Source organism: Corvus hawaiiensis, chromosome 14 (genome assembly GCF_020740725.1).
Source record: "Corvus hawaiiensis isolate bCorHaw1 chromosome 14, bCorHaw1.pri.cur, whole genome shotgun sequence".
Classification (NCBI taxonomy): domain Eukaryota; kingdom Metazoa; phylum Chordata; class Aves; order Passeriformes; family Corvidae; genus Corvus; species Corvus hawaiiensis.
The window spans coordinates 20,580,626-20,605,314 of NC_063226.1; the positions used below are offsets into that span (position 1 = coordinate 20,580,626).

Genomic DNA, 24,689 nt, shown 5'->3' on the forward strand with positions numbered 1-24,689 from the left:
AATTTTTGAGCTATGCCAAGAAAAACAAGCTCTCCTTTAAAAAGTCCTAGCACAGCTCCAACACCTTCCCCGATGGGAGCCACAGTGGGAAGGCTGCTATGTTTTCATCAAAGCAAACCTGCTCCCAGCCCTGCCTCTGTTCCACCCTTTGCCAGGAAGCTGGAAAAGCTTTGATTCCCTCTCCCCAGGATGCACCCAAGCCGTGTCTCCTGGATTACCTTACACACCTGAGCCAGAGCTTGCACAGGGACAAACAGGCAGCAAAAATAAACCCAAAGCCAAGCACCTCAGTGCCAGCTGTCCCAGCTCCCAAACTGTGCTCGGATCAGGCACCAGGAAGAAGGGTTAAAAACTGGTAAATTGAATCCATGTGCAGCTCATGGAAGTGTGGGAAACAAAAGAGACAATGTTGAGGACAGAGTATTCATTTGCAAAGGGCTCAAGTTTCTTGGCTTCTGCCATCTGCCTCCCAAAGGCCATTTTTCAAGGTAGCTTTTTGTTCTTCAGTTTTGAATGTAGCTGAGGAAAGACATCCTACTCCTACTTAGCTAACAAACTAAAGCTCAGTGCATGTTCAATGGCTTAAAATATTTTGTCTTTTTAATTCCCTGGGGACAAGAAAGAGTTGCAATATCAGAGATGGGGTTTTTCTCCTGGGATTTGGATCAAAATTTTACATGACACAGCTCACTCAAAGACCTCAGCCACCTCCATAAATATTCATTTACACTATGGTATTAAATACATAAAGAAATCCAGTGTTTACCAAAAAAAATACACAAGACTTTATAATGCAGTAGATATCTGTGTATTATGTGTAGCAAGATACACAGCCCTTTTGACTATTTTCCTTTATGAAGTAAAAATCGGGAAGAACAGCTCCTGAATTAGAGAAACAGCTCAGAGTCCTAAAAAGAACACACACTGTGGTAAAAATAAGTGAGTTTTAACACAGGCATAAGTCAAAGTCAGAAATAATTGTTCTAACGCATTCTGCTCCTGACAAATCTCAAATTTAGAAGAGCTTCACATCTGCTGAGAGTCCCAAGGAACTTTTTAAGCATTCAGGGATCACTGACACTTGGCAGAGTGGGACAGAGTGACAGCCAAATGCCAAGCACAGCTCTGAAACACTGCAGGAGGAACAGACATTCCTGCCTAAGGGGCAGAGCAAGTTTCCCACTGTAGAGAAGGACAAGTTTTCAAAACTGAAGTTTTCTACTTTTCAAGGAATTTAATATTGTGAACATGACATGATCCAGCCAGAGACCAGTGATGCACAAGGGATGAGAAGATGCTCAAAGCCTTGAGAACTTGAGCACCTGTAGGAAATAACCATGATTACTTTTTTAATATTATTAACTATACATGCCAGACTGTCTTAAATATTCTCTTCCCACATTCCTACCCACACCTTTACCTTCCTGCCATAGGAATTCTGTATTCAGCTCTGCCCCTTGATCATTAATGCAGACTCCTGAGCTTCAGACTTCAAAGCAAGGCAGGATTAAGAGTCACAGGCTCAGGACATCGTCAAACCCTCCCTGTGCAGGAACCTCCACTTTGTGTTCGACTCCACAAACACCTCCTTCTATCAGGACTGGGAAATCCAGGGATTTATGTGGAGCTTCCCACAGATTAAGTTAATAAGGGAGCCCAACAGTGCCTCATCTCCTTCCAAACACTGGTGAATGAAAGGAAACAGGAATGTCTCCTGGGGTAAAGGAAAGAAAGATGTGAGCGCTCTACAAATGTGCAAGGGAAGAAACCAAAGGCTTCATTGTGTGGAAATGCACTTCTCCAGGAAGGCTCTTCTCTTCTCCCTCCCCTAAGCAGCACATGAGAATGTTCTTAGGGAACCCATCATCACCTACAATCCTGGTGGTGGTTTAGCTTTTATTCCTGACTTTTCTATTTTTCCCTCTCACCCTCCCTCATTCTGCTGCTCAAAATGCCTGCACTCCCAGCTTCCTCATTGCTGCAGGTCCTCCCCTGCCATATGCAGCACATTCCCAGTAGCACCAACGTTACTGTGAGCTCCAGCCATTGCCTCAGTACTCAAAGCTTCCAGCAGTGAGACTGAACTACAGTTAACACGATACAAATGAAGAAATTACAGCACAGATATATAAAGATACAGGTCTGTCCAAGACCCCAAGGGACTTGGGGACTCATTTCAGTGTAACTTGTAATCAGCATCCCTTTGAGTTACGTTTGAAAATTACACCAACTTGGCCAAGACTAAGCCCCATCAGGCTCAGGCAGAAAGGCAGTCTGTGATTTTCAGCTTTATTTGTAGCTGCTCTTATGTCACCAACTTTCAAGGAAATTACACAACACCAGACTAACACAGGTGCAGTTCCTTTAGTGGTAAGAAAGCTGCTACAGATCACCAGACTCAGGAATTTTCATCGACAACATGGTCTACACCTGCTCTGTGTTGGACATTGCAGTGGTACAGTGGGAGAAGCTGTTGTAGAGACACACACTGTCCTCATCAGCCTCATGATCCCTTATAAAGTGATGGTAGATGGTGTCACAGAGCAAAGATTTACTTACTGAGAAGGTGAACTGCAAAGCCAAACTCAGAAATTTCTCTGCCTAACAAGAATGTTGCAACTAGGTCAGAGCTGAGCGCTGGGTGACCACGGATCAGAGCAAAAACATTCCCACAGAATAACTAAGATGTGACAGCAGGTACTTGGAATGAGAACAAGGATTTCATCCACATAGTCCTGCTGCTGAATTATGTGGGTAAACTGTGGTCCTGAGGTAGCCAGCTCCCAGCAGGACATGCAGGTGTCAGGATACACAGACCCAGTTTAGCACAAGCAAACTAAATTCCCAAACAGGAAAGCCAATGTCCAACTTTGATGAAATTTGACAAAGAGTTCAGAGCAAGTTTCAGGTCAGAATTCTGTTTAGGTTGTGGATGAACTAGATCCGAGCCACAACCTTTTTCTGTACCTTCTGGACTCATTTGGAGCAATGCTTCTTATTTCCAAACCCTATTTCTACTAAAAGACTCCATCAGTTCCATGCCCAACCCTGCTCAGCTCAGGCTGGACATTTTGGTAAACACAAGACCTTTATTCAAATGGCAAGGAACTTCAACAGAACACTCTCCAGGCTGCTTTTGGTCACTGAAACTCCCTCCCTTGGATCCTGCACATGGAATTACCTGTCCGTGGGGCAGACAGGTCAGGAGACGGGAGATTTGTGGGTTAATGGGATAGTGTTCTGATCAGGGAGATTAGGTTACAAGGCCAGGCCTTTGGACACTGCCTTCTTCAGTGTGGCACTTCAGTTTACAACTAGAGATTTCTCCTAATTAGATTGTACTCTTAATTATTTATGGCCTATATTATCTGCAGAACCTGCCCAAAACCGAAGCCTTAATAAGGATAATTAGAATAATCATATTTTTCCCTCTTTTGTAAAGCACCTTGAGCCTTGCTGATGAGAAATGCTAGGATGTGATTAGATGCTTAATGAAAAAATTATCACTAGAAAGTGGAATAAAAATGAAAAATGAGCTAAAATGGAATTTTCTATTTTATACTGCATCGGGGCTGAATTAAGAATCATTTATCAGAGGCAACACTGAAAATTTTAACCTGAAAATTGAGTGGAGATCTTCTTTATGCATGTCATGGTGGGAGAGCACAGGTGAGGATGCCAAGGACCAGAATCCGGGCTGGGATTTCAGCCCCCCAGAAGCCTGAAATATGGAAGTGCTGGGTTATCCCACCACGTGCAGCCAGCTCTTGGCTGGTGCCAGCACCAAGAAAAGCAGTGGTGTTTAACATCACCCCAGTTCCTTTGTCCACCACAGCTCCTCCACACTAAAGATTTGGCTTTCCAGCCCCCACCTTCCTCAGAAACTATCCTGGAATTGAGGCAGATGGGATCTGAGCTGCTTAGACGATGTGGTAAAAGTCACGGTGAATATTTCTGGCCCTGCCTGACTCAGTCTGTGAATGAAATCCACAATCCCTCAGACCGTACCGGGGATGGCCAAACCAAGGCACGGATGCAAAGCCTTTAACCCTTTGGGGATTATCACCCTCCAAATTTGCTCTCTCAGAGATCAAAGCAGGAGGATTTGGAGACGTTTCTGTTAAATTCAGAGCTGGGACAGGTGCGGGGGAGCTCCTGCGGGTGTCTGGGGCCGGCGGGAGGAGAAGGGCAGAACAGGGACCATCTCTGGCGGCTGGGGCAGAGGCTGTGGGTAACAACACATCCCCGGCACTACCTGAAGCTGACAATGGAGCCGGGGAGGGGCCGGACAGATGAGCAGAGAAGGCACCCACACACCACCAGCAGCCCCCGAGCCTCGCCGCCTGCCCACGCCCAACCTTCCCCAGAGCCCCCGAGCAGTGCGGGCTGAGCCCCAGAACAGCCCCGCACCGCCCGGGGAAGGAGGAGGAGATCCCCGCGAGGGCAGCGGGGACACCCGGCTCCCCTGCCCCGCCTCGGGGGGCCCGTCCCGGGCGGTGCTTGAGGGGACAGCGCCGGCCTTTCCCCGCGCTGGGCGCCGGCCTCGCCCCGCGGCCGCAGCCGCGCCCTCACCCCGCGCAGCGCCCTTACCCCGCGGGCGCCGGGCCCCGCGGCCGCCCGCACATCCATCCCGGGCCGCTCCCCGCGGGCTGCCGCGGCCGGCACGGCGCTGAGCCACGCCGGGGAGCTCCGGCAAGGGCCCCCCGCCGATGCCGTGGGTAACTTTCAGCAGGCGGCTGCAACTACGGCGCCCGGCATCCCCCGGCGGGCCGGCGAGCGGTGCCGGCCGGGAGCTGTAGTTCTGCAGGGCGGGGGAGCCGCCGAGCGCCTGCGGGGAGCGAGCCTCGGCTGAGGGGGAATCACGGAACCACCGGGGCTGGAAAAGACTTCTGAGAGCATCGAGCCCAGCCTGTGACCGACCCCCACCTTGTCAGCCAGACCAGAGCACTGAGGGCTGACATCCAGTCAGTCTTTTAACAGCTCCAGGGATGGGGACTCCACCACCTCCCTGGGCAGCCCCTTTCAAGGTTTAACAATCCTTCCCATGAAGAAATTCTTCCTAATATCCAACCTAAACCTGCCCTATCATTGGTTCTCTGGGAGCATAGCCCAATGCCCAAACTCCTGTCAGGGAGTTGTGCAGAACCCTGAGCCTCCTTTTCTCCAGGCTGAGCCCCCCCCTCAGCCACTGCTGCTGCTCCAGCCCCTTGCCCCAGCTCTGTTCCCTTTCCTAGACATGCTCCAGCCCCTCACTGTCCTTCCCGGAGTGAAGGACCCAGAACTGAACACAGCACTCCAGGTGTGGCCTCAGCAGTGCCCAGTCAGGGGGACGGTCACTGTGCTGGTCCTGCTGGCCACACCATGGCTGGGGCAGGCCAGGTGCCAGTGCCCTCTTGCCCACCTGGGCACATCTGGCTCATGTTCAGCTGCTGTTGACCAGCACCCCCAGGGCCTTTCCTGACAGGCACTTTCCAGCCCCTGTGCCCCAGCCTGGAGCATTTGCTGGGGTTGTTGTGGCCAAAGGCTTTAAGCTCTTTACTTATTTCCCCTGGCTCTCGTTATCAGCCCTCTGAACCTGCTGTATCTATTACCTTCATCATCACATCATGAGCTTTCTTCAACAGCCTTGCTTCTAATCTCTCTTCCACAATATTTCTAACAGGGACCATTCCTTGCCCTAGAAAGACTCCCAATAAAAGTAATAAAATTGTAAAAGCCAAACTGTCAACGTATTAACAGGCAAAACTTAAAGGCCATAGAAAGTCTGTCACTGAAGTACTCAGCTGCAGGCCATCAAGCGTTCAGCTCCTGTGGTCTCATGTTCAGATGTTCCACCCATTTTTATTTACAACTACAGTTTATTTTTATTTAAAGCTGAGTATGCCTCTGGCCCTGCTGTGCAAGGTTTGCTGTGTTGAACACAGAACAGTACATAAAACAAGCCATGTGGAAACAAAAGGACGTTTTAGAGATGTGAGCAGGAACCATCCAAAGTCCAGGTGGAAAAATGCTTTTAATCAGAGACATCTGTGTTTACAGAGCATCATTACTGCTTGCTGTATTTGATTACAGATAGCTTTGTTTTGTTGTTTTTGATGGAGAGAGGAAAAAGCCAGCAGAGGTAGTGGCCACACACCAACCTTCCACTGTAAAGACCCAGAAAGGAGGGCTGGGGGAAAGTCTGTTATTGCTCCATGGGAATCCAGCAGCACAGGGGCACAAGACTGAAACAAAAATGGGCTGTGCTGTCACGAGGCCTTGTTTGCCAGAGCCAGACAAGGAGGATCTGTTACAAGATGTGGTGGAATGTTTGTTTTCGTAGTACTGGATTTCCAAAATCCATGGTCTTTTTGTGGCTGACAAGCCCCCTCCTTTCTTCGCCTCGTTCCTGCAGCTGTTGGAGGTCTGCACCCCTGCCTGGAAAACATGAGCACAGCACAGCAAAAATGTGCATCATTCATGTGCCATCAGACAATGCTTGGGAGAGTTACAAAGGAGGGGAGGAAGAGGAGGAGGACACCACAGTGCTGCAGTAATTTGCATTATTTCTACTGTCTTTGCAATAGTCACTTTCAGCTTTAAACTGTAACAAGTATATATTTCATAGCAGCTTTACCACCCTTCAGCATTATTGGGTTTTAATTCACACCCCCTCATAACCAGGTAAAACTTGGCAGAGTATGTCTGTTATAACACATGCTTTCATTTTGTTTTGGTAATGTTTCATATACAGAAATGAACTTCAAAGCAGAATCTGTGTTGTGACCTGTTGCTTACCTCAGGGATTGCCCTCCATGGCTCATCCTGAAGGTTTTTGCAGTGCAGAACCTCCTAGGAACACCAGAGCTGGGGACTTCACTGGGAATCAAACCAGGCCATGGCTGCCCCACACCACTCACTTTTCTTGGATCCAGCAGGAAGATCCACAAGCAGTTCAGCTGGAGCAGTGACTCTCCTCAGAGCAGAGCTGTGACTGCTGCCATAATCCAAAGCTGAGGCCAGGCTGAGGCTGGAGAAGTCCCAGGTTTGGTTTTGAGCCACTCTGTGCTCACATTTGGGCCCTGCAGCCAGCACAGGAGCCAGCACAGGACAGCCCACATGGAAATCCAGCTCCAGGCACTAGAACCACCTTGCTGGGCCTCCACTGACAGTACCTGCAGTTCTGCCGTGTGCTGAAGCCACACACAAACCTCAGTGTCCAACTGTGCAGTTTTACCATGCTACTCCTAGTGCTTTTAGGACCACAAACTTCAGCAGAGGCACGTTGCAATTCTGTTTGCTGGGGACTTCATTTTTACCTCCCTATATTGACGTTAAATACATTAGTTGCCCACTACAAGGCAAGTCCTCTAAATGACAAGCAGCTGAACTTGCATTTTTCTTACTTGACTTGCACATTCAAAATTTCATCTTACTTTATTATGAGGGGCATGAAAGTTCTAACATAACAGCACATCTGTGGCAATTTACTTCCTTACCAAGTTCACTTTGATGATGACTGGGTGCTTATAGAGCCACTGGGACAAACATAAAAGGAGATTTAGAAATATTATAATTAGAGCAAATAGGAAAACTAGCTCAGATTCCTGATGCTAGAAGGTATTTTAATGCAGACCATTCTAAAAATCTGAAATAAGGACAACATACAAACTAGGAGCACTTTAAATATGTTTATTCAGCAGCTATTACAACCAACCTCCAAAAAACTGGAGTCCCCTCTGGTTTCTGAACCGTGTCAAGTGATGAAAATGCCTCTAGGATGGAAGCTGGACAGTGCACTCCTTTCTGAGATATATTTCTAACAGGGATTAATCTCTTTGAAAAGGCAAAATATAAATATATACACTCTAAATTCACAACAACAGTTTCAACTCACTACGTTAATTCAAGTGGGGTAACAGTGGACAAACCCACATCATGTAAACTGCAGTCGGAAAAATCTCTGCTGTCTCCTGCTCCAAGGTCCCGTTCCGGTTTACATTCTGGGATCTGCCTCTGGCACAGCTGGAATACAGAAGCGCTGAAGTGTTGGATCTCAGGGGCTGTGCACGGGACCAGGACGTGGGGCTCTGCTCTCTACACGTTGCTCAAGGCATCCACACCAGGGAGAACCTTACCTGGGGGCAGATAAAACACAACAGCAGGGTTAAGAACCCCTCTGTGCTCAAACAACTTTGCTTCAGGCTTGCAACTGTAACACTGAAAAGAGATGCAATTGCAAGAAGTAAATCAGGAATTACAGGTTGAAAATGGAAGAGTTTGGCTGCACACTGACCATGGTGGTTCCATGGACTTGCTCCACACAGTAAATCCACCCAGAGCACAGCTGCACTCAGATGTCAGCAGAGAGATTCCTAACACAGCCCAGCCATCAATTCTCAATTAACAGTAATGGCACGTTTCTGTCCAAGTCTCTGCTAGGGCCAGATCCAAACACCCAACATCCTTTTCCATTAAATTTGATGGCAAACAGATTTTTAATTGGATTTAGGGAGTTGCTGCATACTTTCTTAAATCCCTAGTGGCACGTAAATAGAATTCTGGGCAGTGCGGCGGAAATTTTAAGAATTAATTTAGAGAAAAAGCCTCCCACGAGTCTCAAGTCTTTTACTGTGACTAAAACACCCAGGTTGAGACATTTACATGTCTCTTTCCAACTGATGGAATAAAAGAATATGCTCATCTTTGAGTACAAGGGCCTAGATTACTAAAGTGCTATGTTTTCTACAGCTTTTTGAGCTTTTTGTCCTACTTTAATAATTAACAGACACCACTCTGGTTTTGCCTTTCCTCAGAAAAACAACCTTCTAATGCTCAAGCTGTGCAGCAGGACTGAATTGTTACACTGTTCACAACTCACTAGCTTGCTGGGTTTTCAGGGATTTCCCCCCCCTTTTTTTCATCTTCAGAAGCTTTTCTAATTAGCCAGACTTCCGTTACATTTAAAAGATCACACACACAAACCCATATTTTGGGCCAAACCTTAGACAAGTTTGTCCTTTTGAATACACAGCGTTTCCTTCGAGCCATCTGCATTCTTTCCCTTGCCCATCACTCCCTAGGCAACAGAAACAAAAGCTCTGTCTCCCACCTCACTCCTGGAAATAGCAGCTGCAAGGCAGTTTATTGAAGTTTCTCCTCTCCGGAGGAGTTGACAGCATTGGATAATTTACACACACTGGGAAACGGCAAATTACCAGAGGAAATGAAAAGTCGTTTAGAGAACAATGGAACTCGTTACAAGAATCTCGTCAATCCTCACCATTTTGAATTCCAAGTGCCCTCGTGCAGATTTGTCAGTGAGCACTAGAGGGCTCCCCCAAACCAAGGGAATTCCGAACAGGAAGAGGAGACTTCTGGCAAGAATTCCAGACTGTTCTGATGAGATTTGCCTAACAGAAACCAGGCATTTTAAACAGGGTGGTTGGCAAGTCCTGAGGGATCAGTGACAAAATCCAGCCCACTCTCTCGTTCTCTATCCCAGTGGTTTTGCCTTCTGGGAGAGGCAGACTGTGCTGTTTGCAGGAATACTCCATTTTCCTTCCTCTCTTCCTCTGTGAGGGCTACAGAAGAGCAGCAAGAGGAGCCTGTGGCTCCAAAGCTGCATGAAACCAACTCCACATGGTGGGACAGAAAAAAACATTCTGCTATTGTTGCGCCTTTTTGACTACCAACACATGGTAAAGCACCCAGAACTCCAAATTTACTCAAACAAATGAAGATAAAAGAGGATTTACCCTCTAGCAGCTCCAGGCTGGCACCACCTCCTGTGCTGACATGGCTGACTTTATCCTCAGTGTTCCACTTGGCACAGCAAGTAGCTGTATCTCCACCACCTGTAGCACAAGCAGAATCCATGAGACACACAAGAAATTCAGATTTTGTCCAACTGAAGGCTCACGCTGAAGGACAGAGGAGAATGTGAGGAAAATAATTTGACCAATATTTTTAACACAGTGCTGGCCAGCAGAAGCTTCCTTCATTCATTGAGAAAAACAAGAACAAACACAACTACTTACCAATAATGGTGATGCAGCCTTTTCCAGTTACTTCTACCACTTTGTCCATCAGGGCTTTGGTTCCTTTGGCAAACTTGTCCCACTCAAAGACCCCAACTGGACCGTTCCACACAATTTGCTTGGCCCTTCCCACAACTTCTACAAACTTCTTCACACTCTCAGGGCCGCAGTCCAGGCCCTAAGGGAAGTGAGAGAAGGCACAGATACACTCACTGCTGACTCCAGCTCAAATCACCCATGCCCAGCCAGAAGCTTCTCCCTCACCCCAGACATGAAACAAGAGTTTCTCTGTATGCAGGGACAGATTTGCCAGCAGCTGCTGCAAGAGGGTGGAGTCTGGTGTGGTATTTATCTTCCTAACACCAGTAAGTCAATTTCAAATCAATGTCAGATTCTTGAAGCCTTAGTTAGGGAACTTTGCCAATGCTACTTAAATTCCAGCCAAATAAAAGGGATTTCTACTGCATTCAGATCTGCAAGTTGGAGAGGAATTTTGCCGTTTTAATCCAAATCTCACAAAAGCTACTTTAGACTTAAAAACTCAGAACAGGGCTTCAATTTCATTAAACCAACAAACTCTACACAGCTTGACTGCCCTCAAAAACATTTGCCAAGGATCACAATTAATCTTTCTACTCCTTTAGGAGTTGTCCGACCCACCCTGTTCCTTATTGCTCCTCCTCTCAGTCCCTTTCCCATTCAAACCTACCATCCAGCCAGCAGGAATGCCTGAAGCCACTGTGGCTTCCCCAGTCTGTGCATTCTCATCAAATTTGTCAGCAGTGATGAAGTCAACAGGCAGAGTGATCTTTACACCGTTCTTCTCCGCCTTGGCCATCAGGTCCTTGACAATTTTTGATCCCTCTTCATCAAACAGAGAGTTGCCAATCTAGAGGAAATAATTGGGAAAAGTAAGAGGTGTTTGTTTAGTTCACGGTCATGACAGAAGAGAACATCAGCACCCAAACTGCTCAGACAGCAATTCTGGAAAGATTGTTTTCATAAAGCACATGGAGAGACATAGCAGTAATCCGAGTTTTGCAAAGGGATTGTCAAGTAATTTCTCAGTGCTCCCTACTCCTGCAGAGAGCCAAGATACCCAGTGCTCAATCCCAGAACATGTAAGGGGCATTCAGACCACATTCTTCACTAGGAGCAGACACGGAATTGTTCTCCTCGTACCTCCATGTTGTTGAGCACTTTGAGGAAGGTGAACGCCATTCCACCACCAATGATCATCTCATTGACCTTATCCAGCATGTTATTGATCAGCTGGATCTTATCCTGAACTTTGGCTCTGGTGAGAGAGAAAAGGAAAAAGAATGAACAGTGAGTATCGTGACTATGGTATGTCAAGGCTGTTCTAGTTCTAGAGAATGATCCAACAAAGGAGTTGTTGGGAATGGGCAGAAAGAGAATTTAGCAAGTTTGCAGGCCAGCAAGAAAAGTCAACTTCCTAGAGCATTATTCAGCCCTACATTTCTTCATTTTTATTTAAATATAAACCTCATTTGGCCCCTTAGAGCTTGATTTCCCCAGACTGCCCAGCCAAGTTAGCTCAACTGACGAAATGCACCTCGCAGAGCTGCAGTGCTGGACTGGGCACACATGTGATGAGACCTGGCTGCAATTAAATATTTCTGCACAGGAGCAGTCACTTGGTTGTGCACCTTCCAGTCCCTTTGCACACCAGGTGCTGGGGCAGAGCAGAGCCCATGCAGCCCCAGCAGGGCTCCGTTGCATAATGAGAGGTCATGTCAGTTTACTGAGTGCTGAGCCTGAGCTCTCCTGTACCCTGAACTGGGGAGGAAAGGTCATTGACAATGTCTGGGCCATCACATGGCTTTAACTGCTCTCCTGGCTCATCTGGACAAAAAACTGCTGGGGACTGTCTCAATTTGGGGAGTGTAAAAGGTCAGGAGAGACAATGAGCAGCCAGATTGTACCATCACAGGAGCAGAACTGCTCCTCTCTAATCCAAGTCTCAGATCTCAGGAGTCAGCTACAAATATGAACTGCAGATACACTTGAAAGGAAAGCACTTGTTTAAACCAAGCCAAAACAACTTGTCATTTGTTAGAGGAGTTAGAGAAATACAGTCACAATGTTCTTGAGTCTTACCCTCCAAGAATTGCCAAGAAGGGTCTCTCTGGACTCTCTAGGGCCTTGGCAAAATAATCCAGTTCTTTCTTCATCAGGAAGCCAGCAGCCTTCTGAGGCAGATTGACACCTACCATGGAGCTGCAGAATGAAAGTAAAAAGTGAGGAATGGAAAGATTTACATGTAGAAACACCCCCATGTCTCACAGCATTGCAAAGCCAACCCTTCAGTCAGCTGAAGCAATGAGAACAGCAACCACCTACATGAAAACACACACAGGGGCTTTGTTCACCTAGTTTGATAAGACAGCTGTACATGCTTAATTTCTGCCATTGGTTTTGCACAGAAATATTGATCTGCAAGACATTTATCATCTCAACTAGTGATCCAAAACACTGGAGGACAAATAAGAATAGCCAATAGCAGGGATTTCCTCTTCCAGGAGGACCACTGCAGTTTGCAAGTACACATCTAAACGCACTCCATGAAAACAACCACTCTGCAGTGATGAATCTTTTGGAAAAGAGGGCTGTTGTGATTACAGGATAATTTATATAAGCCCTAAGCAAGTAATTTTTAGATCTTCAAAGTCTAAAAAAAGGCAATGCAAGTCTAAAGATCTTGTTTCAGCTTTCTCCTGTTCCCAGAGACAAACTTGAAAGAGCATACCCTAATGACAACTACCTCCAGTAAATCCACTGCTGAGGAACAAACACAGCACAATGATAGTAGGATAAGCCCAAAAGGAAATTAAAACTCCTTGGGGGCAATATTTTATGTGTTTCCATGGCAGATACTGTTCTGCAGTTCTGCCTGTGGAAGGGAAATGGGTACCCACCTGTGAGCTCGGTGGGCCGTGCCAAAAGCATCATTGACATAGACGTCTCCCAGTTTGGAAAGAGAGGCTCTGAAAGCCTCCACTTTTGCAGGCTCAGCCTTGATCTAAAAAGAAAAAGGAGGACAAGTTTGTACCCTGAGACTTTGATTGTGAATCGAAGCTCAAAGTCAGCAATTTGCCTCATAAATGCAAAGCAAAGAAAGGTCAGCTGGAGGAACTCATCAGTTCATCCAGTGGGTCAGTCTTATTTGCTTTTTCCCAGTCCAGCAGGAGCAACAAAAAAGTTTAAATGGTTTAAATTCCATTTTAAACTCTTAGACTGCTACTGCAAGCCTGAAGACTGTTCCCACTTCTGAACTGCAGTACCACAAACCTTTCAGTCTCTCTCCAGCAGATTTCCAGTGTTGTGTGGTGAACACAGGTAGCACAGAAGGGTGTGGAGAGACAAGGCAATGCTTAAATCAGACTAAACAAATTCATGCTCACTCACTGAACAAAGAAAGCACAGTCTCCAAGAGCCACAGGTAAAAGGATGAGCTCCTGAAGGACTGATTTAGCAACTGCATTGAGGATTAGCTGATGAACAGTCCGACAAATGGCCTCACACTACAACAGGCCACAGTGAAAGCAGCCAATGCTGGAAAACTGGAGATAAGTGTAGCATGTAGTGGGCAAGAACAGGTGTATTTCTGTTAAAAAACTTTTTCTCCCTCCTCCAAGCATCCTACCAAATCCTCATGGGATGGCTTATGCAGTTCAGTTCTCCTTCCCACCATGAGGAGACAGCAGAGCTCACTTGGGCAGCAGGTGACTGCTCAGAGGTGGCTGACAGCCACTTGCTGTACAGGAATAGCCCAGACTGGCAGCCAGGCCAGCCCCTCTCCCAGGGCTTTCTGCTCTGTCAGCTCATCACCCCACGGGAGGCCCCTGCCAGCACCCAGATGTGACCCCGTGGGGACAATGGCAGGAAGGCACTCCAAGAGATGGCAAGGGGGGCGTTCAGCACAGCTTTGGGGGCCCTTTTTTGCAGAGCCTGAGCAGGAGACAAGTTCAAGGGACCATACAGATTCTAGAACAATGCTGCCAACTGCTCCTTCACTCAGCAAACTGTCTGGCTTTACAGAGACTAAGTGCTCCAGTTAGAACCAGTACCATCTGTGAGCAGAACACAAGAGGCTCTGACAGAGGAACCACTACCACTGCATCTGCTTTGGAAAAACACAGTTTAAGCACCAGTCAGGAACGTGCAATCCTGTATTGCAAACGCTGTTTCCATAGCACTGACTTTCACCTCTGGTAGGAGAGGCAGCTCTGTCACAGGCACCTCTCCTGCTGTGCTCAGTGCAGTGTGTGCTTCCACATGCACACATCCAGCTACATCATCTGGGAATTCCAGAAACACACAGAACCAAGGGACTGTCTCCCAAAGAAAATGAAATTCCTGCCCCACTCTTCTCCCTGCCACCATACTTGCAGTGGCACACAGTTCTGGCAGTGAGTAATTCCAGATTTGCTCCATTTCCCCCTCTCATCTGCACAGGCTCACCAACTCTCTGCTGTGTTCCTAAGCTACAGGAGTCCTGTGTCAGCCCATAAAGGGCACCAGGCTATGCCAGCATTCCCTCCAAGCACTGGATCTGAACAGAGCCAAGGCCTCTGTAAAGCCAGCGGGGTCACCATCGCTAAGAAAAGCAGCTGTCTGGAGCAAGCACTCTGCTGACCTTCAACAAAATGTCAGAGGTGCAGGGCAGCCTGGCTCTAGATAACTACTCTGAAGAGCAGACAGGCTTAGAAGGTTTGATAATCCCTGTGCTGCAGAAATATTAGCCATATAACCCAAGAAAGAAGCATCATTCTTATGGGCCTGGTGGCAACAAACTAGATCCAAACTGGTTTTCATTTTAAACATCCAAAAATGAAGCCTAACAAGCAGCAGTTTCTTGCACAGCCCTATTTAGTTTCTTTGTCGTTTTTTTTACAGACTACACCACCTTTGACAGAGTCATCTATAGCCTTTCACTTGAGCTGTTTCATCTTGGAAATTCACTGTATTCCACTCAAAACTTTTGCCCAACAATGGGACACACTGAACTGAAGATCTCTGACATCCTTTGAAGAGCAAATTCACAATCAGTGTTCTAGAGAGGCTGCCGGCTCCTTGTCAATCTGCAGCAAAAGAGGTGGTAAGATCAGAGCAGGCACACATGAAAGCCAGACTCGAAGTTTCACCTTGTTCCCTGAAGCATCCTTCCCTTTCCCTTCCTCTTCAACATGGAATCGGAGGTTCTCTAGCAGGATGACTGAGCCAGCAGCAGGATTAGCACAAGCGTTCTCCACCTCAGCACCAACACAATCCTTCAGGAACAAGACATCCCTGCAACACAAGACACACTGTAACCTCACCAGTGACTTCCTGGTGGAAAGGAAAACATCCAGGTCCCCTGACAGGGAGGGCCTGATGCACACGAGGCTGCTCTTGCACTTTACCTGCCCAGGAGTGCCTTCAGCTCCACAGCTACTGGGGCCAAGGAGAACTTGTCAGGCATGGGGACGCCATCCGGGCGACCCAGGTGACTCATGAGAACCACGGACTTGGCCCCATGGTCCAAGCAGTGCTTGATGGTAGGAACAGCTGCCTTGATTCTGTAATGGCACAGAGAAACTAATTAATAAGGACTCAATTACCAGCACAAGAGCTGGACAGAACAATTCCTTAAGAAAGCATCAACAAAATTCTCCATCCCAGCCTGTTTTCATACATTTCGCTGTTATTTTCCAAGCAATACAGGACATGGAATTAAAATGCATTTTGTAATCTAAATTCTGATTGCTCAGCTAAGAAATGCCAGGAGACACTTGAACACTACCAGGCTTCCTGGGTTACTCTGTGATCCTGCAGCAATAGAGAAATGATAAGTAGTGAGCACATTGTGGGGAACAAAACTGGCACCTGCCTGCAAGTGGATGACAAGCAGGGCGAGACATCTGGCATCAATGTTTCTAAAACCCAAATCTTTGTGTGCTGCACTGCAACAATTATTCTAACAAAGACAACACAGCCCCAGGGTAAGCAGGAGGCACACAGACTTCTGGATAGTAACAAACAGAGACAACTTTCACACACAGCCTAAGGGATGTGGCTGCAAAATAGTCATAACCAGCTTAGGAAGTTTAGGATCTCTAACATATTTTCTCCATATGCTTTCCACAGCAGCTACAGCAAGCAGCAGCCTTGTAGTTAAGTGTAGTTTCCTAATAACTGCAGGGGGTTTAATTAAAAATGGTGGGACTTTCTCTGATATCCTTAATATTCTGGTATGAGTAATGGCAGCTTAATCGTGGTAATGTTCCAGGTACTGGGGAGAAGTCAGAGACACAGCAGACTTTGGGGCCTCCATTTGGGATGGAAATTATGGCTCACCTCTGATTGTTGGTTATTTTGTGATCCTTCATTGGAACATTGAAGTCAACCCTAAAAAAAACCAAAACCACAAGCAAAATTAAATATTCAACAAATTTATTTTATTACTTATTTATTTTATTTAATTTTAAATATTCAACAAATGAATGAGGGAACTTGCCAGAAAAGGTCCTGGCTAGAAAAGCAATGTTACAATTAGAGTTAAGATCTTCAGCTCTGCCCTGTCCACAAGTTCCATTCTGAAATCAGTATGTTACCAGCCATTTCTGCTTGTGATAACACCACAAATGGAGAACAACCACTGCTAGGATTTCTCAGGAAAGCTGGGCCACCAATATATCCTAATGCTCAGGACCAGAGCAGCAGTGACGCTGAGCAGGAAAAGATTGAACTTTTTATTTTTAAACAACATGATTTCAGATCCCCAACAAGGAGCTTCCAAGAGAAAGGGAATGAACAACGACAAATGACCTTGTGTTCTCTAATGAGGCTTCTAAAACACTTGGCTGGACTACTGTGGCCAGCAGGCAGTTCAAGGAAGCTTTCATTTCTGTCCTCTGCAGCTCGAATCTCCCTACAGCTGAGTGCTGTGGTTTATCACATTCTCCCTGGAAGGCCTGACTTGGATCTTGAGGTAACTTCCTGACTCGTGCCAGCTGAAGGGCTGGAAGGGAGGAGTTTCACCAGCCCGATCTCCTGGCATCCCTCGTGCCCATGTGCAGGAAGCTGCGTTTCGTAACTGCGGAGGCAGAATTGCTCACTGAGCTACAGAAGGGAACACTCATAGCTGGGACAGCGAATGGCAGAGAGCAGAGTGTGCATCCTTTATCACTCTCTACGTTAAAGAACATCCGAGTTCAGCAAGCTGAGTGAATGAATCCCCCTGCAGCCCACTCAGCACGTGAAACAAATGGGAAGAAAAGACAAAAGCTGCCAGCAAAACAGGAGTAGCTGAGCAGAAAGAAATTGAACTGGCAGCCCCACAGCACAGTGGTCGAGTTCTAGAAAGGGCAAAGAAAAGCATCATTATCGGGCCATTATCCTAAAAGGAGAGAATAAAAGAACAGTTTGCTTTACAGAGCCATCAAAACTACAAAAGAAAGACCTAGCTCAGCCTTCTTCCCCCCTGCAGACCATTGAAATCTGAGCTGCCCTGAACGCTCTCTCCTCCCCATTCTCAACTTTTCCTGAAGCTTCCGCATTAAGGACCGGAAGCTAAGCAGGACTGAGTACGCCAAACTTACGATGAACATGAGCAGAAAATGAAGAGGTATCAATTTTAGTACTACCGAAAACACGTGGTGACTCGTTTCAGAGAGGTGAGATGCAGGCAGGAGACAGAGCCTGGCAGTCACCTGCTGCGTTTGGGTAACCCCTCACAGAACAGCAAAGTTAGATTTGTGCGTTAATTAACAGAGACTTTGAGCGGGCAAACCCAGCCCATCGTCTGCCAACGCACGGCTGCTCTCTGTAACATGACTCAGAAATGGAAAAAAACCAGACAGATGGCCAAAAAACCAGTCAGGTACAGACTTTTATAGAGATAGAAAGCTCTTTTGTTATACCAGACTTAGAAAGTGCACAGAAATCCTGAGCAAGCTTCTTCAGTACTTGCTACACGGGCTGGTTTCTGATAACCAAATTTTTAGGGAACTAGGTCAAAACAAGGTTGCAGAGACGAGGTAAAAAGAGCAAGTTGTCTGTCATACTACGATTAAGAGAAGCTATACTTTTGCTGTGTCCCTGCCTACTCACAGAGTAGATAACACACACGTAGCAGCCGCATTATAGTGACCTTGAACAAACTACCCCACAATAAAAGTATTTCGAGCAGGACATATCACGATGCACCTTGGTGCCCTTATCTCCCAGGATTTGGCAACAATTCCAACATTAGGCGTTCAGGCACTGATGCTTTAAAAGTAAGCCATGAATGCCTATTTTAGGGTTTCAGACCAGGATGTTCTGAAAACCTGCGGTGACGCCCCATCCCTGGAAGTGTCCAAGGGCAGGCTGGAAAAGGTTTGGAGCAACCTGGCCTAGCAAAAGGTGTTCCTGCCCTTGGAATGGGAGTAGAAAGAGATGAGCTTGAAAGTCCCTCCCAACCCAGGCAATTCTGTGATTCTATGATTTGATTCCGGGTGCAAAATGCTGAATTATTATTGGTATCTGGATAGCTGGACAGAGCCGTATCTTCACTTTCTTATTGCAATGCTTTGTGAAATTTCAGTAAGGAAAAAATAACCGGGAAATAAGCATTTTTGGGGGTAGTTCTCTGGAATAAAAGCACGGCAGGCTGGCTGGATTTCGCCTCAAGCCGCCTGTGGCCGACACACGTGCGAGCGGGGTGATCCAAGGCGGCAGAGCCTGGCCGGGATTTACACCCTGCCCGGCCGCCACGTCCCCCGCAGGGAAGCCAGGCCGACTCGATGATGGATGCAGGAGCCTCTCCAACACCCAGCGAGAGAAAAAAAAAAATGAAACTAAAACCGCACAGGTCGACACGTGCCGGGCTCGAGCAAGGGGCTGCTGCCAGGGGGCACTGGCCCGGCCCCAGCGTGGAGGATGGGGCAGGGCGGCCCCCGGAGACGCACGTTCTCCCCGAAACGCCTCACCTCATGACGACGCGCTTGCCCTTCACGTCCACCTTGTCCAGGGTGAGTTTGTTAGAGAGAGACATGTCTGCTGCTAGCCCGACTGCCGCTCTACCCGCACCGCTTCGCCGCCTCCGCGTTCTGCCGCAGCGCCGCCCGCGCCGCCACCACCCAATCCGCCTCGCCCCGCCCCCCTCATCAGCGATTGGTTTGTGCTGTCCGCCGTCCGTTTCTATTGGTCGAGTCTCCTGTCCATCAGCGGACATCCCGCCCCTCGGAGGCGGGGCTGCGGCGCCGGCCCCGGTCACGTCCCACACGCAGCCGCCGCTCCCTGAGGGGGTCGGGAGTGTGCGGGGCCCGATCCCTGAGCACCAAATTAACGGTTCCGCACCTTATCTGAGGGAAAATCACCCGTAAATGGTGTCTAAACGTGTGTCGGCTGGTGGGAATCCTTCAGATGAAGGGCAGGCACCTCACAGCTGAGCCATAGGCCTGGGGCAGGCCAAGTGTCGACAGTAAAGGACGAGACAAAACCCGGGATATTTTTAAGTGACCTACATAAATACTTCTCAAGACAACTGGGGACAAAACAACTGTTTGAAGGGATACACCTTTCAGCAGCATGGTTTCATAGAATCAAGGAATGGTTTTGGTTGAAAGGGACCTTCAAGATCATCCCGTTCCACCCCCTGCCATGGGCGGGACACCTTCCACTATCCCAGGGTGCTCCCAGCCTCGTCCAGCCTGGCCTTGGACACTGCCAGGGATCCAGGGCCACCCACAGCTTCTCTGGGCAACCTGTGCCAGGCCCTCGTCACTCTCACAGGGAAGAATTTTTTCCTAATACCTCATTTAAACCTACTCTTTTTCAGTTGGAATCCATTTGCCCTTGTCCTGCCACTTCCAGGCCCTTGTCTCTCTCCATCTTTCCTGTAGGTTCCCTTTAGGTACTGAAGACCGCAAAGCCTTCCTTTTTCCAGATTGAATAATCCCAATTCTCTCAGCCTTTCCTCATAGCAGAATCGCTCCATCCCTCTGATCATCTTGGTGCCTCCTTTGGGATCTCTCCAACAGCTCCATGTCCTCCCCGGGCAGGGGACCCCAGGGCTGGAGGCAGCCCTGACCCTGCCCTCTGCCAGGTCAAAGCCATTCCCTGTTGCCCTGGGACTCCATGCCCTCGTAGCACGTTGGTGGGTGCAGTCCAAAACCACCTGCCCCAACATACGTGCAGCCTCTAACGCAGTGCAGTGGGCTGTGCACTGGGCGACAATAGCACAGTGCAATGGACTCTACTGGGTGAAAAAGGAGCTCATGGGCTTTTGTCTTTTGCCCATAGGATAGGCCTTTCTGTTGCTGACAGCGTTGGTTTTTTGCCATGCTCACAAAAATGTACAGACACCGCTGAGAAAGTGGTGATGACAAAATCAGTTCTCTGCTGACAGAAAGGTGCTGGAGAGGGTCCAGAGAAGGGCAACAGAGCTGGGGAAGGGTCTGGAGAGTCAGTCATGTGAGAAGCAGCTGAGGAAGCTGGGAAAGGGGCTCAGCTTGGAGCAAAGGAGGCTCAGGGGGGACCTTGTGGCTCTGCACAACTCCCTGACAGGAGGGGGCAGCCGGGGGGGTCAGGCTCTGCTCCCAGGGAACAGGGACAGGATAAGAGGAAACAGGCTCTGGTTGTGACAGGGGAGGTTCAGGCTGAACATCAGGAAGAATTTCTCATGGAAAAGGTTGTTAAACATTGCAATGGGCTGCCCAGGAAGGTGTAGAGTCATCATCCCTGGAGGTGTTCAAGGAATGACTGGCACTCTGTGCTCTGGTCTCACTGATAAGGTGGTGATTGATCAAAGATCAGATTCAATGGTCTCAGAGGTCTTTTCCAACCTAAATGATTCTCTGAGTCAAATGAGCATGCACTGACTAGAAAGTCAACAGAAATGTACCTAGAGAGCCAGACTAATGAACTGCTCACACCCTGAGGCAGAAGGGTGGGAGTCTCCTGCTGCAAGACTTGTCAGAAAGCTCAGGAAAGCCTGGATGGGCCTCCAAGACATCTGAAAGGTATCAATCCCAACAGCAATAAATGCTGAAATACACAAGTGGGAGCAAACTGACAGGTGACATGAAATCACCTGTGAGGTGGTCACCAGGAGATACCACCTTAGTTTGTCAGTGTGTGTCACTGTAGTTTTTTATCTATTGCTAAAAAACTACATTCAGGTTTCAAATTAAATTAGGTCCAGTAACAGTCTCAGTGTTGACTGCAGAGTAAATCTGGGGTGTACCCAGGGGTCCCTCCTGTGATGTAGCAACCCAGACCTGACCTCAGAATCATCAGGTGAGACCTTGTAACCCAGAGCCCCTGGATGGCACTTACAATGTCAGCTGTGGACAGGGACACCTGAAAGTGTCAGTGTGAATAAAGCCTTCACCAAGGCCCGAGAGTAAAATCCTAACCTGGTCCTGAATCCAGCCTCTCCTCAGGAGCTGGGATCACCTGCATGAAGCACAGCTGGCCAGAGCCACTTCCACCTGCCAAGCCAGAAGCAAAAGTGACAGCAGGTGAACAAACACTCACCTTAGAGGGACTCTGGGTGAGGAGATAAGGAAGGGCTTCTCTGGATCCACACGAGCTGTAACTATTTAACTGTTCTGAAATTAATCCATTTCCTTCTCCCTGTTCTACTTCATGCTGTGCTGCTTTCTCCAAAGGCAAAGGTTAAATTCCTCGATGCTGACTCAGAAAGGAAAGCTCTCCCCAGCTGCAGCCCACAACCCAGCCCTTGCAGCACCACCTGCTTTCCCTGGGAAATGGGTTCATTCATTAGGACAAGGCTTTAATTTCAAAAGCTCTCCTGTCACCTCGTAGGGGTAAAAAAGTGTGGAGCAGGAATGTCACAGTGCGTGGTGGCAGGAACATAGTAACCTGAGCACCCACAGCGATTTAGGACAGCCCTGTGCCACAGCTGAGGGAAAAGGGACAGCAGGACACTTGTGAATCCCCAGGTAGACAGGGCAGTCAGCAATAAAGGACTAAGCAAGCCATAAATAAAAATGACCAAGAGTACTCTACTCAATAGGACCAACTCCACTGTATCCAATCCATAGGTTAGGAGAGTATTGGATAAGAAGTCTGTAGCAATCTTGGCACTCTTAATGAAGATCATTGTTCTGGCAGAAGTGCAGCCATAGCTCATTCAGTGTCGTCTGGTTTTATCCTTATTTGGTTTTCCTCCCTTTTTTTTTTGTGAAGGATATGAGATAGAAGAATAGCAAGGATGTCAGATGAGAACCTGAGGCGGCAGAACACAATTGCAGATGGGATATGGTCCAGGCACCAGAATTTGTGTCTTACAAAAGGAGTTACAAAAAAAGGGGAAGATATACAGACACACATTCAAAGCTCATTTCCATTCTTGAGTCACCTCTCTGTCCTTTCCTCCTGTTGTGAAATATTTAGAATATACTGCAAATATTTAAAGAAAAAAGCCCATGCAAACAGTTCAACCCCTGCACTTTTAAATTAACCAGTGCAGCAAAGCCAGGAGGGCAAAGGGCTGCTAATGACAAACCCAAGGAGCTGAGGGTTAGACCTGTGACCATCCTAGGAACTCACTCCTAGGAATATGGAGCAGCAGCTGTACTTTACACTGGCACAGGCCTCTCCTGCACGATCCTGCCAGCTTCATTTATCCTAAAGGAACAGGACTGTGCAAGTTTAGGCAGACCACAGGCTTTGGCACACTGGGCTGTGTTTGTGTGAGACAGACGGGAGGGCTGTGGTTTGGAGACCAATAATCTGCATCTCCCTCTGTGTCGAATGAGCCAGGCTGCAGAAACTTCCTGCTTTTAGAAGCACCCGCTGCAGTTGAAGCTTCCACTTAAAAACAGGCTGCAGCACAAGGTCTGAGGGCTCTGTTGTTGCAGTGGGAGATGGTCAATATTCAAGCCCAGAGATCGTGTAGGAAAGATAAAGAGCATCCAATCTGGAACTGTGGGAAAAGCTGCCTGAAAAACGGGCACAATCCTGAGAGAATAAAGGCAGACGTGTCCTGGCTGCTCCCTCACCTGGCCGATGCCTGCACCATCTCATTCCCAACATCTGCAGGGACAAAGGGTGTCAGGGCTCTCCGTGCATGAAATGGAATGAGGGTTAAGTAAAAAATGCTGGAAAATCCTTCTTCGTGTCTCTTTTCCCTGCACCTGGGTGTGTGTGTACAGCTCTCCAACTCTCCTTAAAAAAATTATTTTAGAGATGTGTTTAATGGGGCACAGACAACCCAATCTCACCTGATCAGCAGTTTTCCTTCATGACCAAGCAGACATGGTGCAAATTCACAGCTACTACTTAAATTGTCCAGTCAACTGGAAGGGAAAAACACCACCCTAACATTGCCCATAGCATAGCTCTGCTGTCAAGGCAGATGCTGAATTTGGAATCAGAGTCTGACCTCAAGGGCTTGTCACACTGCTCTGCAGAGATGTGGTCTAAAATCGTTACTTAAAAAGGCAAAAAAAAAAAAAAAAAAGAAAGAGCATCTTAAAAGATGATGCAGCCGTACTGAACTGAAAGCATCTAGGGAACGGTTCAAAAATCCATGTGGGAACTGCATGCTGGTAAAACGGAAAATGGATTCCATCAAGCCTGAAAAGCTGATGTTTGAGGCAGCCACCAAACTTCTCACAGGGGACACCACCACCAGCACAGGTGTGAAGGGACTTTTTTGTGCCCCAGAATTGTGAATCCACAGCCCAAGCTACGTGCACACACTGCAGATGTGAAGTGTATTTTTACTCCCAGCAAGCACTTGGGAATAAAAAAACCTCAGCCCCAAAGCTTGATGTCTAAACAGCAACACAGAAGTTATAAACCAGCTGTCGAGAGAAACAAAACACAGCAAAAACAAAGCAGAAAGGGAGCAAAAACTTGTCACGCTGGCCATGTTTCTGAGGGTGACAGGTTCTGCCGTGCTGGGAATGCAGCACCAAACACAAAAATCCTACTGCAGCTCCTGGATCCCACAGCAGGAAGGACATGGAGAGTCCCAGTGGGAATCAGGGATGCAGGACCCGGCTGTGCTGCCATCCCTCCCTCAGGAATAGCCAGGTTTAGCTCATTCTGTCTGCCCAGAGAGGGGGGATTTGCTCCTGGATCCCCTGGAATGTTCCAGGCCAGGCTGGACACTGGGGCTGGGAGCAGCCCGGGACAGTGGGAGGTGTCCCTGCCCGTGGCAGCGCTGGCACTGGATGAGCTTTAAGGTCCTTCCAAGCCCAAATCGTTCTGTGAGTCTTAGAGCCCTGAAATTCTCATGACAGAGGTGGAACTGAGAGAGCTTAAGGTCCCTTCCCAAAGAAACCCCATTGCACGGCTCTGCAGCTTCTGGAGCCCTGGGTCCATGGAAATGCAGTTTCAGAGGGGCTCCGAGGAAATGGTGTTTTGGGGAGAGCAGAGTGGCTGGAATAGAGGAACAGGATCGGTCTCCTCGAGCGAGCCCTTGTGTCTCAGGGAGCGGGATCGGCTCGCTCCTAACGCACCTGGTGACTCCCAGAGCGGGGGATGGAAACGCAGCCCTGGTCCGAAAGAAACCCTGCCCGGGAAGGCGGGCTGGGATTGGGAGCTGGCTGGGGGAGCTCGCTGCTAAAGGCGATCTTTTGGCTGTAATGGTGCGCCTTTGTCTCTGTGCGAAGCACCCGGCCGTAGCGCCCTTTGTGCTGCTGTCTC

The 24,689-nt window shown here is 48.0% G+C and overlaps 2 protein-coding genes across 2 annotated transcripts in view; both read right to left on the reverse strand.

Moving 5' to 3' along the window:
* AMOT (angiomotin) overlaps positions 1-4,716 on the reverse strand; it is a 57,765-nt gene extending 53,049 nt beyond the window's left edge. The window contains exon 1 of the mRNA XM_048318745.1: positions 4,591-4,716. The gene's annotated coding sequence lies outside the window, so the exon portion shown is untranslated. The remainder of the gene's footprint in view (positions 1-4,590) is intronic.
* Positions 4,717-7,656: 2,940 nt separating this feature from the next.
* Positions 7,657-19,139, reverse strand: PGK1 (phosphoglycerate kinase 1). Its single transcript, XM_048319304.1, has 11 exons — positions 18,995-19,139; positions 16,380-16,430; positions 15,446-15,601; positions 15,188-15,332; positions 12,959-13,062; positions 12,141-12,260; positions 11,202-11,316; positions 10,729-10,908; positions 10,020-10,197; positions 9,738-9,836; positions 7,657-8,117 (listed from the first exon to the last, which is right to left on the reverse strand). The coding sequence occupies exons 1-11, from the start codon at positions 19,057-19,059 to the stop codon at positions 8,077-8,079; spliced, it is 1,254 nt and encodes a 417-aa protein (XP_048175261.1). The 5' UTR covers positions 19,060-19,139; the 3' UTR covers positions 7,657-8,076.
* Positions 19,140-24,689: the final 5,550 nt, after the last annotated feature.

What these genes read in the sequence shown, in the direction of transcription:
- PGK1 (XM_048319304.1), bottom strand. Translation starts at nt 19,059, where the DNA reads ATGTCTCTCTCTAACAAACTCACCCTGGACAAGGTGGACGTGAAGGGC. An exon ending in CTGAAGGCACTCCTGGGCAG is followed by an intron (nt 15,333 to 15,445) that starts GTAAAGTGCAAG and finishes CTTGTGTTGCAG; the next exon opens with GGATGTCTTGTTCCTGAAGG. An exon ending in AAGTGCTCAACAACATGGAG is followed by an intron (nt 10,909 to 11,201) that starts GTACGAGGAGAA and finishes TATTTCCTCTAG; the next exon opens with ATTGGCAACTCTCTGTTTGA.